The sequence below is a fragment of the Coregonus lavaretus genome (genome assembly GCF_964263955.1).
Source record: "Coregonus lavaretus genome assembly, contig: HAP1_SCAFFOLD_5195, whole genome shotgun sequence".
Lineage (NCBI taxonomy): Eukaryota > Metazoa > Chordata > Actinopteri > Salmoniformes > Salmonidae > Coregonus > Coregonus lavaretus.
Genome location: NW_028166307.1, coordinates 1,034 through 16,279, shown reverse-complemented (window position 1 = coordinate 16,279; position 15,246 = coordinate 1,034). Strand labels below are relative to the sequence as shown.

At 48.8% G+C, this 15,246-nt stretch overlaps 1 protein-coding gene across 1 annotated transcript in view; it reads right to left on the bottom strand.

Annotated features, from left to right (window-relative positions):
- The window catches only part of LOC311114885 (serine/threonine-protein kinase D2-like), a 29,166-nt gene extending 14,715 nt beyond the window's left edge, over positions 1 to 14,451 (bottom strand). Inside the window, exons 1-12 of the mRNA XM_084190112.1 lie at positions 14,325 to 14,451; positions 13,703 to 14,004; positions 13,237 to 13,420; positions 12,980 to 13,051; positions 12,102 to 12,264; positions 11,893 to 12,004; positions 10,326 to 10,403; positions 9,434 to 9,755; positions 8,894 to 8,946; positions 8,672 to 8,744; positions 8,467 to 8,573; positions 6,090 to 6,251 (exon numbers count right to left, since the gene is read on the bottom strand). Of these exons, the coding sequence (XP_084046238.1) occupies positions 6,090 to 6,251; positions 8,467 to 8,573; positions 8,672 to 8,744; positions 8,894 to 8,946; positions 9,434 to 9,755; positions 10,326 to 10,403; positions 11,893 to 12,004; positions 12,102 to 12,264; positions 12,980 to 13,051; positions 13,237 to 13,420; positions 13,703 to 14,004; positions 14,325 to 14,364 (1,668 nt within the window). The 5' untranslated portion in view covers positions 14,365 to 14,451. The remainder of the gene's footprint in view (positions 1 to 6,089; positions 6,252 to 8,466; positions 8,574 to 8,671; positions 8,745 to 8,893; positions 8,947 to 9,433; positions 9,756 to 10,325; positions 10,404 to 11,892; positions 12,005 to 12,101; positions 12,265 to 12,979; positions 13,052 to 13,236; positions 13,421 to 13,702; positions 14,005 to 14,324) is intronic.
- Between the last annotated feature and the right edge of the window lie 795 nt (positions 14,452 to 15,246).

The following is a 15,246-nucleotide window of genomic DNA, read 5'->3' as shown; positions in this document are numbered from 1 at the left end:
AGGTCAAAGGTTTTCTGTAAGTCTTCACAAGGTTTTCACACACTGTTGCTGGTATTTTGGCCCATTCCTCCATGCAGATCTCCTCTAGAGCAGTGATGTTTTGGGGCTGTCGCTGGGCAACACGGACTTTCAACTCCCTCCAAAGATTTTCTATGGGGTTGAGATCTGGAGACTGGCTAGGCCACTCCAGGACCTTGAAATGCTTCTTACGAAGCCACTCCTTCGTTGCCCGGGCGGTGTGTTTGGGATCATTGTCATGCTGAAAGACCCAGCCACGTTTCATCTTCAAAGCCCTTGCTGATGGAAGGAGGTTTTCACTCAAAATCTCACGATACATGGCCCCATTCATTCTTTCCTTTACACGGATCAGTCGTCCTGGTCCCTTTGCAGAAAAACAGCCCCAAAGCATGATGTTTCCACCCCCATGCTTCACAGTAGGTATGGTGTTCTTTGGATGAAACTCAGCATTCTTTGTCCTCCAAACACGATGAGTTGAGTTTTTTTATTTTTTTTTTAAGTTATATTTTGGTTTCATCTGACCATATGACATTCTCCAAATCCTGGATCATCCAAATGCACTCTAGCAAACTTCAGACGGGCCTGGACATGTACTGGCTTAAGCAGGGGGACACATCTGGCACTGCAGGATTTGAGTCCCTGGCGGCGTAGTGTGTTACTGATGGTAGGCTTTGTTATTTTGGTCCCAGCTCTCTGCAGGTCATTCACTAGGTCCCCCCGTGTGGTTCTGGGATTTTTGCTCACCGTTCTTGTGATCATTTTGACCCCACGGGGTGAGATATTGCGTGGAGCCCCAGATCGAGGGAGATTATCAGTGGTCTTGTATGTCTTCCATTTCCTAATAATTGCTCCCACAGTTGATTTCATCAAACCAAGCTGCTTACCTATTGCAGATTCAGTCTTCCCAGCCTGGTGCAGGTCTACAATTTTGTTTCTGGTGTCCTTTGACAGCTCTTTGGTCTTGGCCATAGTGGAGTTTGGAGTGTGACTGTTTGAGGTTGTGGACAGGTGTCTTTTATACTGATAACAAGTTCAAACAGGTGCCATTAATACAGGTAACGAGTGGAGGACAGAGGAGCCTCTTAAAGAAGAAGTTACAGGTCTGTGAGAGCCAGAAATCTTGCTTGTTTGTAGGTGACCAAATACTTATTTTCCACCATAATTTGCAAATAAATTCATTAAAATCCTACAATGTGATTTTCTGGATTTTTTTTCCACAATTTGTCTGTCATAGTTGATGTGTACCTATGATGAAAATTACAGGCCTCTCTCATCTTTTTAAGTGGGAGACCTTGCACAATTGGTGGCTGACTAAATACTTTTTTCCCCCACTGTACAGTGAGATCCCCTGCTGATTTTGTACGTTTGCCTACTGACAAACACATGATCAGTCTATAATTTTTTTCCCCCACTGTATTTTATTTACGCTGATTTTTGAATATTCGAATGAAAATCTGTCGTCAATTGGATGGAAACCTAGCTAATGATGGTGAAAACCTGGTGTATTTAGTGGGTTAAAATCTTCCTAGAAATCACAGAGGGTGCAAAGAGGGACATGTCAAAATGCTAAATTCTGGCACTTTAGCAAGTCTTTATTGATATTGAAATTCTTATTTATTGAATTCTCCATGTGCTCTATATCAAAGGGCACTTCATTTCATATAACAGGCATTTAAAAATGCAATATTGGTGCATAATTGCTACTTAACTTATCAAAGGGATGCAAAAGGCACTCCTTACTGTCACGCCCTGGCTCTGGGGACACTGTTATGTTGAGCCAGGGTGTGTAATTCTATGTTTGTATTTCTATGTTGGCCTGAGTGACTCCCAATCAGAGGCAACGAGTGTCAGCTGGTTGTCTCTGATTGGGAGCCATATTTAACTGTCTGTCTTTCACTTTGTGTTTGTGGTTTCTTGTTCGTATTTGGTTTGTGTTAAACCGTAGACATCACGTTATCGTCCGTTGTTTTGATCGTGTGATCATTCTATTAATAAATATGTACGCATTCAACGCTGCGCCTTGGTCTCTCCCTGACGATCGTGACAGAAGAAACCACCAAAACCAGACCAAGCAGCGTGTCCAGGAGCCATCGCTAGCAGATCTCCGTGGCAACCTCGACTGGGTCAAGCCTAGTGAGGAGCTGAATGGCGGGAGTTGGAGACAGAGGAGCGAGAGTTGGGCGAGAACGATGGAGGCCTGGCCCACGGGGAGGAGAGACCCCCAGAACATTTTTAGGGGGGGGCTCACGACGTCGGGGCAGCAGGGGGCCGCGATAGAGCGGTCCAGCGGGTTGGCAGAGGAGGCCGCCAGGTTACGGGAGTCACTGGTCACCAGGGGGAAGGAGGTTGTAGAGGCACGGCGAGAGGTACTGGCGTGTGTTGCCAGTCCGGTCCGGCCTGTTCCTGATCCCCACATAGGGCCAGTGGTGTGTGTTCCCAGTACAGTCCGGCCTGTTCCTGCCACTCCCACCAAGTCAGTGGTGCGGTTCGTCAGCCCTGTCCGGCCCGTTCCTGCTCTCCGCACCAAGTCTGTGGTGCGCGTCGCCAGCCCAGTCCGGCCCATTCCTGCTCCCCGCACCAAGTCTGTGGTGCGTTTCGTCAGCCCTGTCCGGCCCGTTCCTGCTCTCCGCACCAAGTCTGTGGTGCGCGTCGCCAGCCCAGTCCGGCCCATTCCTGCTCCCCGCACCAAGTCTGTGGTGCGTTTCGTCAGCCCTGTCCGGCCCGTTCCTGCTCTCCGCACCAAGTCTGTGGTGCGCGTCGCCAGCCCAGTCCGGCCCATCCAAGCTCCCCGCACCAAGTCAGTGGTGCGCTTCGTCAGCCCGGTCCGGCCCGCTCCTGCTCCCCACACCAAGCCAGTGGTGTGCGTCGTCGGTCCGGCACGGCCCGTGCCTGTTCCACTGGTGCCTGGTCCGGCACCGGTCAGATGCGTTACGCCGGAGCTAGAGCAATCCGCTCCATCAGTGTGCAGTCCAGCTCCGGCCAGCAGGGCCAGACCGGACCAGGGGTACTTTGGGGGGTTGGAGAGGGAGTGGGGATCAGGCCCGGAGCCGGATCCGCCGCCAAGGCGGAGTGCCCACCCGGTCCCTCCCCTGTGGTATTTAGTTGGCGCGGTCGGAGTCCGCGCCTTTAGGGGGGGGTACTGTCACGCCCTGGCTCTGGGGACACTGTTATGTTGAGCCAGGGTGTGTAATTCTATGTTTGTATTTCTATGTTGGCCTGAGTGACTCCCAATCAGAGGCAACGAGTGTCAGCTGGTTGTCTCTGATTGGGAGCCATATTTAACTGTCTGTCTTTCACTTTGTGTTTGTGGTTTCTTGTTCGTATTTGGTTTGTGTTAAACCGTAGACATCACGTTATCGTCCGTTGTTTTGATCGTGTGATCATTCTATTAATAAATATGTACGCATTCAACGCTGCGCCTTGGTCTCTCCCTGACGATCGTGACAGAAGAAACCACCAAAACCAGACCAAGCAGCGTGTCCAGGAGCCATCGCTAGCAGATCTCCGTGGCAACCTCGACTGGGTCAAGCCTAGTGAGGAGCTGAATGGCGGGAGTTGGAGACAGAGGAGCGAGAGTTGGGCGAGAACGATGGAGGCCTGGCCCACGGGGAGGAGAGACCCCCAGAACATTTTTAGGGGGGGGCTCACGACGTCGGGGCAGCAGGGGGCCGCGATAGAGCGGTCCAGCGGGTTGGCAGAGGAGGCCGCCAGGTTACGGGAGTCACTGGTCACCAGGGGGAAGGAGGTTGTAGAGGCACGGCGAGAGGTACTGGCGTGTGTTGCCAGTCCGGTCCGGCCTGTTCCTGATCCCCACATAGGGCCAGTGGTGTGTGTTCCCAGTACGGTCCGGCCTGTTCCTGCCACTCCCACCAAGTCAGTGGTGCGGTTCGTCAGCCCTGTCCGGCCCGTTCCTGCTCTCCGCACCAAGTCTGTGGTGCGCGTCGTCGGTCCGGCACGGCCCGTGCCTGTTCCACTGGTGCTTGGTCCGGCACCGGTCAGATGCGTTACGCCGGAGCTAGAGCAATCCGCTCCATCAGTGTGCAGTCCAGCTCCGGCCAGCGGGGCCAGACCGGACCAGGGGTACTTTGGGGGGTTGGAGAGGGAGTGGGGATCAGGCCCGGAGCCGGATCCGCCGCCAAGGCGGAGTGCCCACCCGGTCCCTCCCCTGTGGTATTTAGTTGGCGCGGTCGGAGTCCGCGCCTTTAGGGGGGGGTACTGTCACGCCCTGGCTCTGGGGACACTGTTATGTTGAGCCAGGGTGTGTAATTCTATGTTTGTATTTCTATGTTGGCCTGAGTGACTCCCAATCAGAGGCAACGAGTGTCAGCTGGTTGTCTCTGATTGGGAGCCATATTTAACTGTCTGTCTTTCACTTTGTGTTTGTGGTTTCTTGTTCGTATTTGGTTTGTGTTAAACCGTAGACATCACGTTATCGTCCGTTGTTTTGATCGTGTGATCATTCTATTAATAAATATGTACGCATTCAACGCTGCGCCTTGGTCTCTCCCTGACGATCGTGACAGAAGAAACCACCAAAACCAGACCAAGCAGCGTGTCCAGGAGCCATCGCTAGCAGATCTCCGTGGCAACCTCGACTGGGTCAAGCCTAGTGAGGAGCTGAATGGCGGGAGTTGGAGACAGAGGAGCGAGAGTTGGGCGAGAACGATGGAGGCCTGGCCCACGGGGAGGAGAGACCCCCAGAACATTTTTAGGGGGGGGCTCACGACGTCGGGGCAGCAGGGGGCCGCGATAGAGCGGTCCAGCGGGTTGGCAGAGGAGGCCGCCAGGTTACGGGAGTCACTGGTCACCAGGGGGAAGGAGGTTGTAGAGGCACGGCGAGAGGTACTGGCGTGTGTTGCCAGTCCGGTCCGGCCTGTTCCTGATCCCCACATAGGGCCAGTGGTGTGTGTTCCCAGTACGGTCCGGCCTGTTCCTGCCACTCCCACCAAGTCAGTGGTGCGGTTCGTCAGCCCTGTCCGGCCCGTTCCTGCTCTCCGCACCAAGTCTGTGGTGCGCGTCGCCAGCCCAGTCCGGCCCATTCCTGCTCCCCGCACCAAGTCTGTGGTGCGTTTCGTCAGCCCTGTCCGGCCCGTTCCTGCTCTCCGCACCAAGTCTGTGGTGCGCGTCGCCAGCCCAGTCCGGCCCATTCCTGCTCCCCGCACCAAGTCTGTGGTGCGTTTCGTCAGCCCTGTCCGGCCCGTTCCTGCTCTCCGCACCAAGTCTGTGGTGCGCGTCGCCAGCCCAGTCCGGCCCATCCAAGCTCCCCGCACCAAGTCAGTGGTGCGCTTCGTCAGCCCGGTCCGGCCCGCTCCTGCTCCCCACACCAAGCCAGTGGTGTGCGTCGTCGGTCCGGCACGGCCCGTGCCTGTTCCACTGGTGCCTGGTCCGGCACCGGTCAGATGCGTTACGCCGGAGCTAGAGCAATCCGCTCCATCAGTGTGCAGTCCAGCTCCGGCCAGCGGGGCCAGACCGGACCAGGGGTACTTTGGGGGGTTGGAGAGGGAGTGGGGATCAGGCCCGGAGCCGGATCCGCCGCCAAGGCGGAGTGCCCACCCGGTCCCTCCCCTGTGGTATTTAGTTGGCGCGGTCGGAGTCCGCGCCTTTAGGGGGGGGTACTGTCACGCCCTGGCTCTGGGGACACTGTTATGTTGAGCCAGGGTGTGTAATTCTATGTTTGTATTTCTATGTTGGCCTGAGTGACTCCCAATCAGAGGCAACGAGTGTCAGCTGGTTGTCTCTGATTGGGAGCCATATTTAACTGTCTGTCTTTCACTTTGTGTTTGTGGTTTCTTGTTCGTATTTGGTTTGTGTTAAACCGTAGACATCACGTTATCGTCCGTTGTTTTGATCGTGTGATCATTCTATTAATAAATATGTACGCATTCAACGCTGCGCCTTGGTCTCTCCCTGACGATCGTGACACTTTCGTGGAACGTTACAATTGGACAAATACATTATTTGTCCAATTCTACATATTTCACATGTATCCTAAAACAATTATTTAAAACAATATTTTTTATGTATTTTCTTTCTGTATGGGAGTACACACACACACACACACACATACTGACCTGTGTGATGAGGAACTTGGTGAGCCTCTCTGGGAGCCTGCCTTTCTCACTGGACAGGATCATCTCTAACATGTCTCCATGGAGCTTCTCCATCACCACAAACACCTTCTCTGGAGTCTCAAACATACACTCCAGATTCACTATGCCCAGGTGACGTAGACTCTGAGAGATGGAGAGAGGGAGGGAGAAAGGGAAAGGGAAAAAGAGCAAGAGACAGTGAGAGAGACAGAGAAGAAAAGAGAGAAAGAGGGCAGAAGAAGAGGGGAAATGACACACAGGGAGGGAAAGAAACAGAGAGAGGTAGAGTGGATGGGATGGAAGAGTGAGAGAGAATTAGACTGAGTATCAGTTAGTTAGAGTATAGTGCGATGGCAGTGTTTATTTGTCACTTGACCTTTATCTAAGTACACCCCAAAGAGATGATGATTCTGCTGTAAAATCTGCTTATGTAATTGAATGCAGTTGGTATGACAACCTCATGATGTAAAAATGGACACTTGTGGCCTGTACAGACATAGGATCTTAATTTGATAACTCTTTTGTTGCTAAGAATTTTCCTGCACAGCAAGAAATACAAACGTGTAGTGTATTCAAGATTTAAAAAGGCTTCTCAAGTTTGTAATTTCCACTTTAAAACTTTCAGACTTGATTTGTCCTAATCGAAAATGTATCAACCCCTACAAAGAAAGTCCATGAATTATAATCCACACAATAATTCAAATGTCCTGTTGCTGCAGGATTATTTTCCTGCTGTAGCAAACTGGCTCAAACTAAGATCCTACATCTGTAGTTGGGAGTCTAACAGTCTACGTCCCAAATTACATCTTATTCCCTACATATTGTAGTCTCCTGAGTGGCGCAGTGGTCTAAGGCACTGCATCGCAGTGCTAACTGTGCCACTAGAGATCCTGGTTCGAATCCAGGCTCTGTCGCAGCCGGCCGCGACCGGGAGACTCATGGGCGGCGCACAATTGGCCCAGCGTCGTCCAGGGTAGGGGAGGGAATGGCCGGCAGGGATGTAGCTCAGTTGATAGAGCATGGCGTTTGCAACGCCAGGGTTGTGGGTTCGATTCCCACGGGGGGCCAGTATAAAAAAATATGTATTCACTAACTGTAAGTCGCTCTGGATAAGAGCGTCTGCTAAATGACTAAAAATGTAAATGTAGAATATTGCACTACTTTGGACCAGGGTAGTGCAATATGTAGGGAATACGGAGCCAATTTGTGGAATCGGCTATTTGAGCCACACTCGTTGCTGACAGGTGTATAAAATCGAGCACACAGCCATGCACTCTCCATAGACAAACGTTGGCAGTAGAATGGCTCGTACTGCAAAGCTCAGTGACTTTCAACGTGGCACCGTCATAGGATGCCACCTTTCCAACAAGTCAGTTCTTCAAATTTCTGCACTGCTAGAGCTGCCCCGGTCAACTGTAAGTGCTGTTATTGTGAAGTGGAAACGTCTAGGAGCAACAGCCGCGAAGTGGTAGGCCACACAAGCTCACAGAACGGGACCACTGAAGTGCGTAGCACGTAAAAATTGTCTGTCCTTGGTTGCAACACTCACTAGCCTAAAATCACCATGCGCAATGCCAAATGTCGGCTGGAGTGGTGTAAGCTCGCCTCCATTGGACTCTGGAGCAGTGGAAACACGTTCTCTGGAGTGATGAATCAAGCTTCACCATCTGGCCGTCCGACGGACGAATCTTGGTTTGGCGGATGCTAGGAGAACGCTACCTGCCCCAATGCATAGTGCCAACTGTAAAGTTTGGTGGAGGAGGAATAATGGTCTCTGGCTATTTTTCATGGTTCGTGCTAGGCCCCTTTAGTTCCAGTGAAGGAAAATCTTAACGCTACAGCATAAAATGACATTCTAGACGATTCTGTGCTTCCCACTTTGTGGCAACAGTTTGGGGAAGGCCTTTTCCTGTTTCAGCATGACAATGCCCCCGTGCACAAAGTGAGGTCCATACAGAAATGGTTTGACGAGATTGGTGTGGAAGAAATTGACTGGCCTGAACAGAGCCCTGACCTCAACCCCATCGAACACCTTTGGGATGAATTGAAACACAGACTGAGAGCCAGGCCAAATCTCCCAACATCAGTGCCCGACCTTACTAATGCTCTTGTGGCTTACCGGAAGCAAGTCCCCGCAGCAATGTTCCAACATCTAGTGGAAAGCCTTATCAGAAGAATGGAGGCTGTTATAGCAGCAAAGGGGGGACCATCTCCATATTAATGCCCAGGATTTTGGAATGAGATGTTCGATGAGCACGTGTCCACATACTTTTGGTCATGTAGTGTTGTAGGTGATGAACTAGACTAGTAGTGGGAGACCCATTGAAAATGTGTATCTGTGTCTCCCCCTGGTGGTTACCTGCAGTATGGCCACCTCATTCCTCAGCTGGCTCTCCTGCTTGGTGGGGAAGCGTAGCTTGTCAATCACCTTCACCGCCACATCACGTCCTGTCTTCCTGTGCTTCCCTGATGGCAGGAAGAAGAGAGGAAGAGAGGGAATTAAAGGAGATTCATTGAGATTCAACGACTCAAAATGGCCAGTGTAGAAGATTGGAGACACTCACCGCCATACACCACACCAAACTGCCCAGAACCAAGGATTTCATCTGCAAATATCTGGTACACCATACCAATGTCCTGGAGGAGAAATTGACAAAAGCATCAGCAACTTAATCATCATCATCATAATTATCGTACATTTCAACATCATCATCATCCTCCCCACCATCATCATCACCATAAAGTCCTTGGTATTGATTGTGAATGTGTGTCAAGAGACTACTCACCACATTCTCCTGGATCACACTGTTGGACACTGAGATGCTGACAGAAGCCTGTCCTGCGGATCAAAGTAAAAAATGCTATCCATCCACACTAAGATATACAGGACTTCCATCTGAGCTCATGTGGGGTCACTACAGAGAGAGCGTGTGTGTGTGTGTGTATGTGTGTGTGTGTGTGTGTGTGTGTGTGTGTGTGTGTGTGTGTGTGTGTGTGTGTGTGTGTGTGTGTGTGTGTGTGTGTGTGTGTGTGTGTGTGTGTGTGTGTGGAAAGAGCTCTGAAAACGAGCTTCTGTTCCTCGACCTTTGGACTGCACACCACTCATAAGCCTTTCACTGTAAATCTCCCACAACACCAGCCCCCTTTCCCCAGATCACAAACAGCAGGGCTGTAAATCCAGGCTAAGAGCTAGACTGAGATCAGATCCAGACCCCATGATTCTGTTCTTTAGATGGCTAACTTGGTTGGAACGTTAGAACTAAGACACTTGGGAATTAAAGTTTCGCTAAATGACCATATTATTATTGTGATGTTATATATCTTACTGTGGGGAGTGTGTCCCTCCACCGGTGGTGCATCCTGGAAGATGACTGGCATGAGGGCCTGGCGAATGGCGCCCTCCCACGCCTTGGCCACCTCCCGCCCCATGCCACTATTGGGAACCACGTTGCTGGGGGAGGGGGGTGTGGGGGGGAAGGCCTGGGTGGTGATGGGGGGCAGGGCGGGGACGTGGACGTTGGGGTCCTCCCCTACAAAGTAGCGCATGGCTCCCATGACAAGCTCGAAGCAGTGGGGGCTGGTGCCCGGAGGAACCAGGGTGAATTCACCTGCGGGGCGCACCTCCAGAATCTCAGACAGAGGGATCTCCTACAGGACAGGGGGAAGGACGTGAGGCAGGGGGATGTACGCAATCAAATGAATATGTGATGACAAACACAATGAAGACATCTTTGTGGAATAGGTTGTGTAGATCAATAGGAAAAAATCTAATTCAATCCCTTTTGAAAATGTGTAAACTCTTCAAGGGGTGTGTTGACTTTCACTATGGGATTGCAATAACCAGGTCAATTTATCAAATCAAATTGTATTTGTCAAATGCGCCGAATACAACAGGTGTAGACCTTACAATGAAATGCTTACTTACAAGCCCTTAACCAACAATGCGGTTTTAAGAAAATAGAGTTAAGAACATTTTTACTAAATAAACTACAGTAAAACAATAAAATAATAATAATGTGATAGACCATCTGCATCGCTTGCTCTTTGGGGTTTTAGGCTGGGTATCTATATAAGCACTTTGTGACCACTACTGGTGTAAAAAGGGCTCTATAAAATAAAGTTGATTGATTGATTGATTGATTGAGACCCGACTCATATAGTACCTGTGAAGTTTTTTGTGTTGCTAATCACGTTGAGTGGTGCTGGAGAATACAGTACCTTATAGTATTTGTTGGTGGTGTTGTTCTGGAACAAGATGATACACTTGCAGTCCAGACGCCAGTAGTGCCGCTTTCTCTGTGGGGGTGCCGGAGGAGTGGTAGGGGACAGGGGGTAAAGGGTTCATGGGTCAAACAAGGTTCACTGAGGGGTCAAAGGTGAAGCTGTGGTCCAGGAAGAGTGGACAAGGATGGCAGGCTGAGAGGTGGAGGAGAGGAAAAAGCAAAGGGAACGGTAGGAAGAAAAGAGACAGTAACAGTGAAAAGCAGGACAGGTTAGCTTTGAGAAGGCAGGAAGTGTCTCAGGTCTGAGTTCAGGTAAACAGCAACACTTTCTAAGAGGAAGGAGCGAGAAAAAAGAGGCTGTGAATTCGACACACGTCTCTTGAGTGCTTTAGTGCAGTAGGGAGCAGGTATACACCATCTGTCACACTCAGCCGGGAGATACACAAACACACTTTCACACAGATGAAAAGGAAGAGCATTAACGGCGAAGGAGGTAGAAGTTATAGGGGTAAGATAAACTCCAACCGAAAACATTGTGAAGAAGAGATGGAGGATAGGAGAGGTAGAGGGAATGATAAACAGAGTGTGTCAATGTCATGGAGAACAAACATGGAGAAGAAAACTTATCTGAAAGTTTTAGAAAATAAGTAGAAAAAAGTGGTAACACTACTTTAAGGCTACCTAATAAACCATTTATAAGGCATTTATATATTGTGTGCTCACCATTTACTACAACATGTATTATTCCTCCAACATTTATAACCCAAGTACTAAGTCTTTTTGCGGTCCTCTGTAGCTCAATTGGTAGAGCATTGCGCTTGTAACGCCAGGGTAGTGGGTTTGATCCCCGGGACCACCCATACGTAAAAATGTATGCACACATGACTGTAAGTCGCTTTGGATAAAAGCGTCTGCTAAATGGCATATATTAAATATTAAATAAACTATTTTTGCAGTCCCTAATCTAAAGTGAGTGCTATGTATATTTTATAAATACTATTTTTTGTGACCAGTATAATTGCTCACAAAAAGATGGGCATGCCATTGGTTAGCCAACTAAACTCAACTCCACGATTTACGATGGAGTTGTGCGGCGACTATTGTGGGCGGACTGGAGCTCTGACTTCACGTAAAATGAAGTCCGCCCACACTAGTCGTCTCTCATCTCCATTGTAAATCGTTGAGATGAGTTTAATCGGCTAGCCATTGGTAGACATTCCAGCAGTACCTGGTGAAAGAATAAGCACACAAAAAAGGATGTTTAAGGAAATATATATAAATGTGTGAATAACTAGCTTACTAACATTTACAAATGTGGGAGTAATGATTATTAAACGGTGAACACACAATTTATTAAATGTTAATTAGGCACCCTTAAAATAGAGTAGAATTTTATTTAAAAAACTTAACGTTTTAGAAAATAAGTAGAAAAAGTAACATTTGGTGTGATAGAGAAAATGTCTCTGAAATAAAAAATAAATAAAATTAAATAGAGAAAAAATGTAATCTGGTGTGGTAGAGAACATGTTTCACATTGTCAGGAAGCCGGTCAGTAGTATTACCAGGGTGTCCTTGTTGCTGTAGTGCACCATCCAGCCCTCTTTGATGGATGTGCTGGAGCGACGGGTGGTCTGCCTCATAGACTGAACCACCCTCATCAACGGGATGTTAGCACTGAGGAACAGAGGGACAGGGTTAGGTGTAGGTGTGTGTGTGTGCATGTGTGTGTGCGTGCGTGTGTGTGTTATTGTGCGTATGTGTACGTGTGTACCTCTGGTCCCCACTGACCCCATCCTGGCTGCTCTCGGGGGAGAAAGAACCAGGGATGCTGCAGGCCTCGTCTGAATCGTCCATCAGAGAAGACTTGTCTGAGTCGGCATACTCACTACTGTAGTCCATAGGCACCTCGTGGTCCACACTGGGACTTAACATGTCTGGAGGAGAGAGAAGGACAGAGCCAGACACACATGACTACAAAGAGATCTAGAGAATAGACAGCGGAAATAGAGATCTAGAGAATAGACAGACCACCTTCCATTACAAAGCCCCATTATACAAGTATGTAAGTAGGCAGTACTTACAACTTCTGTTGTCTGAGAAAAAAATGTATATGTGAGAAGTAAGTACTATATAATATTAGTACTTTATATAAGTACTAATATTGCATATAATATTGGGGGGTATGGATGTGGGTACGCAGACCCACAAGCCACTGTGGCCCCTCATGATGAGTTAAATTTTTTGTGGCCCCCACCCCCATCAAAGTTGCCCATCCCTGCTGTAGAGAATGTTATCTAAAGTGTGGCTGAAAAAATAATGGCCACACTTCTAACAACATGACACAACATGACACAACATGACACAACATGACACAACATGACAGAACATGACAGAACATGATACAACATGACAGAACATGATACAACATGACAGAACATGATACAACATGACAGAACATGATACAACATGACACAACATGACACAACATGACAGAACATGATACAACATGACACAACATGATACAACATGACAGAACATGATACAACATGACACAACATGATACAACATGACAGAACATGATACAACATGACACAACATGATACAACATGACAGAACATGATACAACAAAGATGTGTTTGTCTTCTTTACCTCCTATTGTCTCCCCCAGGCAGTCATTGGGAACTTTGTACGCACAGCGCTTGTGGCAGTTGAACTTGCAGTCTACGACACAACACAAACAATCAACGTCATTGTTAGACAGTTTATCTTCTTCCAATATGCACTCCAAATAAGTTATCCCCCTCTTGATAAACCTCTGGGGCCCCCACACTAACCTTTGACCCCACACTAACCTTTGACCCCACTCTAACCTTTGACCCCATACTAATCTTTGACCCTATACTAACCTTTGCATTGCAGCCCTTGTCTGAAGAGGCCCCGGAGCAATCTCTTGCAGTACTGGCACACGGTGGGGCGTGTGTAGGAGTGCACGGCGAACGTATGCGGCACCTTCACTTTGCTCATCAGGATCTTGTCTAGGTGCACCGGCCGGCCCGTGTAGAACCGCCGCGCCTCGCTGGGGGTTCGCGGCTGGGGACGGAAGGGGACGGGAGGAGACAAACAATTTCCACGTATGTAAATCAGAGTGTTGGCTTTCCATAACTATCACACAGAGCCAGGGTTAGGGGTCAGTCCCATTTCAACTCAGTCAATTCAGGGAAGTAAACTGACACCACTCCAATTTTCCTGAAAAGCAATGAGTCAATTAACTTGCTGAATTGATTGAATTTAAATGGAAGTAACCTCAACTCTGCACAGAGCAGTGTGCTAACAAAGACAGACACTCTAGGTGGAGTAGAGTGGATGAAGTACCATCTGAGTGTTAGCGCGGGCCATGGCTCTAGTGATGGAGGGGCTGGTGGACAGGCCCAGGGATGCTGATGCGGTACAGGTGGAGTTCGGGAGCATCTGGGTGGTGTGAGAGCGGATCAGGCTGGCATCCTCCATGCAGGTGTTGACTGAGCTGGTCCCCACGCTGCTCAGGGACTCGCTGGTGGACAGACGCAGCGACTGGCTACTGTTCAGAGACGTGGTGGACAGGCGCCGCTTGCGCGCGCCACTGCAGTTGTTGGGGATGCTGAAGGCACAGCGCTTGTGGTAGTTTAGTCCACAGCCTGCAGGGGGGGACAGAGAGAGAGAGAGAGAGAAAGAGAGAGAGAGAGAGAGAGAGAATATTCCTTTGTTGATAGCTACTTTATTGAGGAAAAATGTACTTACTATCACTGAGATATGTGGTTGTCCCACCTAGCTATCTTAAGATGAATGCACTAACTGTAAGTCGCTCTGGATAAGATCGTCTGCTAAATGACTAAAATGTCAATGTAAACCACCACAAACCCATGCCCTTCTTCAGACAAAATGTTTATCAGGCAGGCAGAACAGCCCCCCCCCCCCCCCCCCCCCCCCCCTCTCTCTCGATCTGTCTCTCTCATACCGTCACATTTGAGGCCCTGTCTGACCAGTCCAAACAGCATCTCTCCACAGTGGTCACAGAAGGCTGGGGCGCGGTACGAGTGGACGTTCAGGGCATGAGGCCGGATCTGGAAGTCCTCAAAGGTGGCAGCAGCTGCAGACAGACAACACACAGAGAAACACAACAGTCATTCTGGGTATCAACCAGAGTATCAACCTGTCAATCACTTTAGCAATGATATACTGTCTGTGAATATGCTCTACACTCCAGCATTTTGGAGTTGAGATCCAATGTTTCATATGAGGCAGTACTACAGAATGTCACTTTTTATTTTATGGTATTTTCATACATATTTGTTTTTCCGGTTAGAAATGAAAGTGCTGTTTGTCTATAGTCCCCCATTTGCAGAAGTCATCAGTATTTGGACAAATTCATTTATAGTGTAGACAAACATTTCAAAAGTAGTCAGAAGTTTAGTATTTGGTCCTATATTCCCAGCACACAATGACTACATGAAGCTTGTGACTCTACAAACTTATTGGATGCATTTGCAGCTTGTTTTGGTTGTGTTTCAGATTATGCTTGGCCCAAATCCAAAATTCTGGAGTATAGAGCCAAATTTAAAATTGTAGCTTCGCTGTCCAAATACATATGGTGTTGAGTGCATGGTGTTATGCATGTTTCCTGTGTCTCTATTTAGTGTTCTATAACATAAGGATGCAAGGGATAGGAACAGAGAGGGTTAGGAGGAATAAGAGGATGAGAGGACCAGAGAGAAAAAGAGGAGGGGAGCAGGAAGACGAGGATGAGTGGATGAAAGGATGAGTAAGGAAGACGAGGATGAGTGGATGAAAGGATGAGTAAGAAAGAAGAGGATGGGTGGATGAAAGGATGAGTAAGAGAGAAGAGGATGGGTGGATGAAAGGATGAGTAAGAGAGAAGA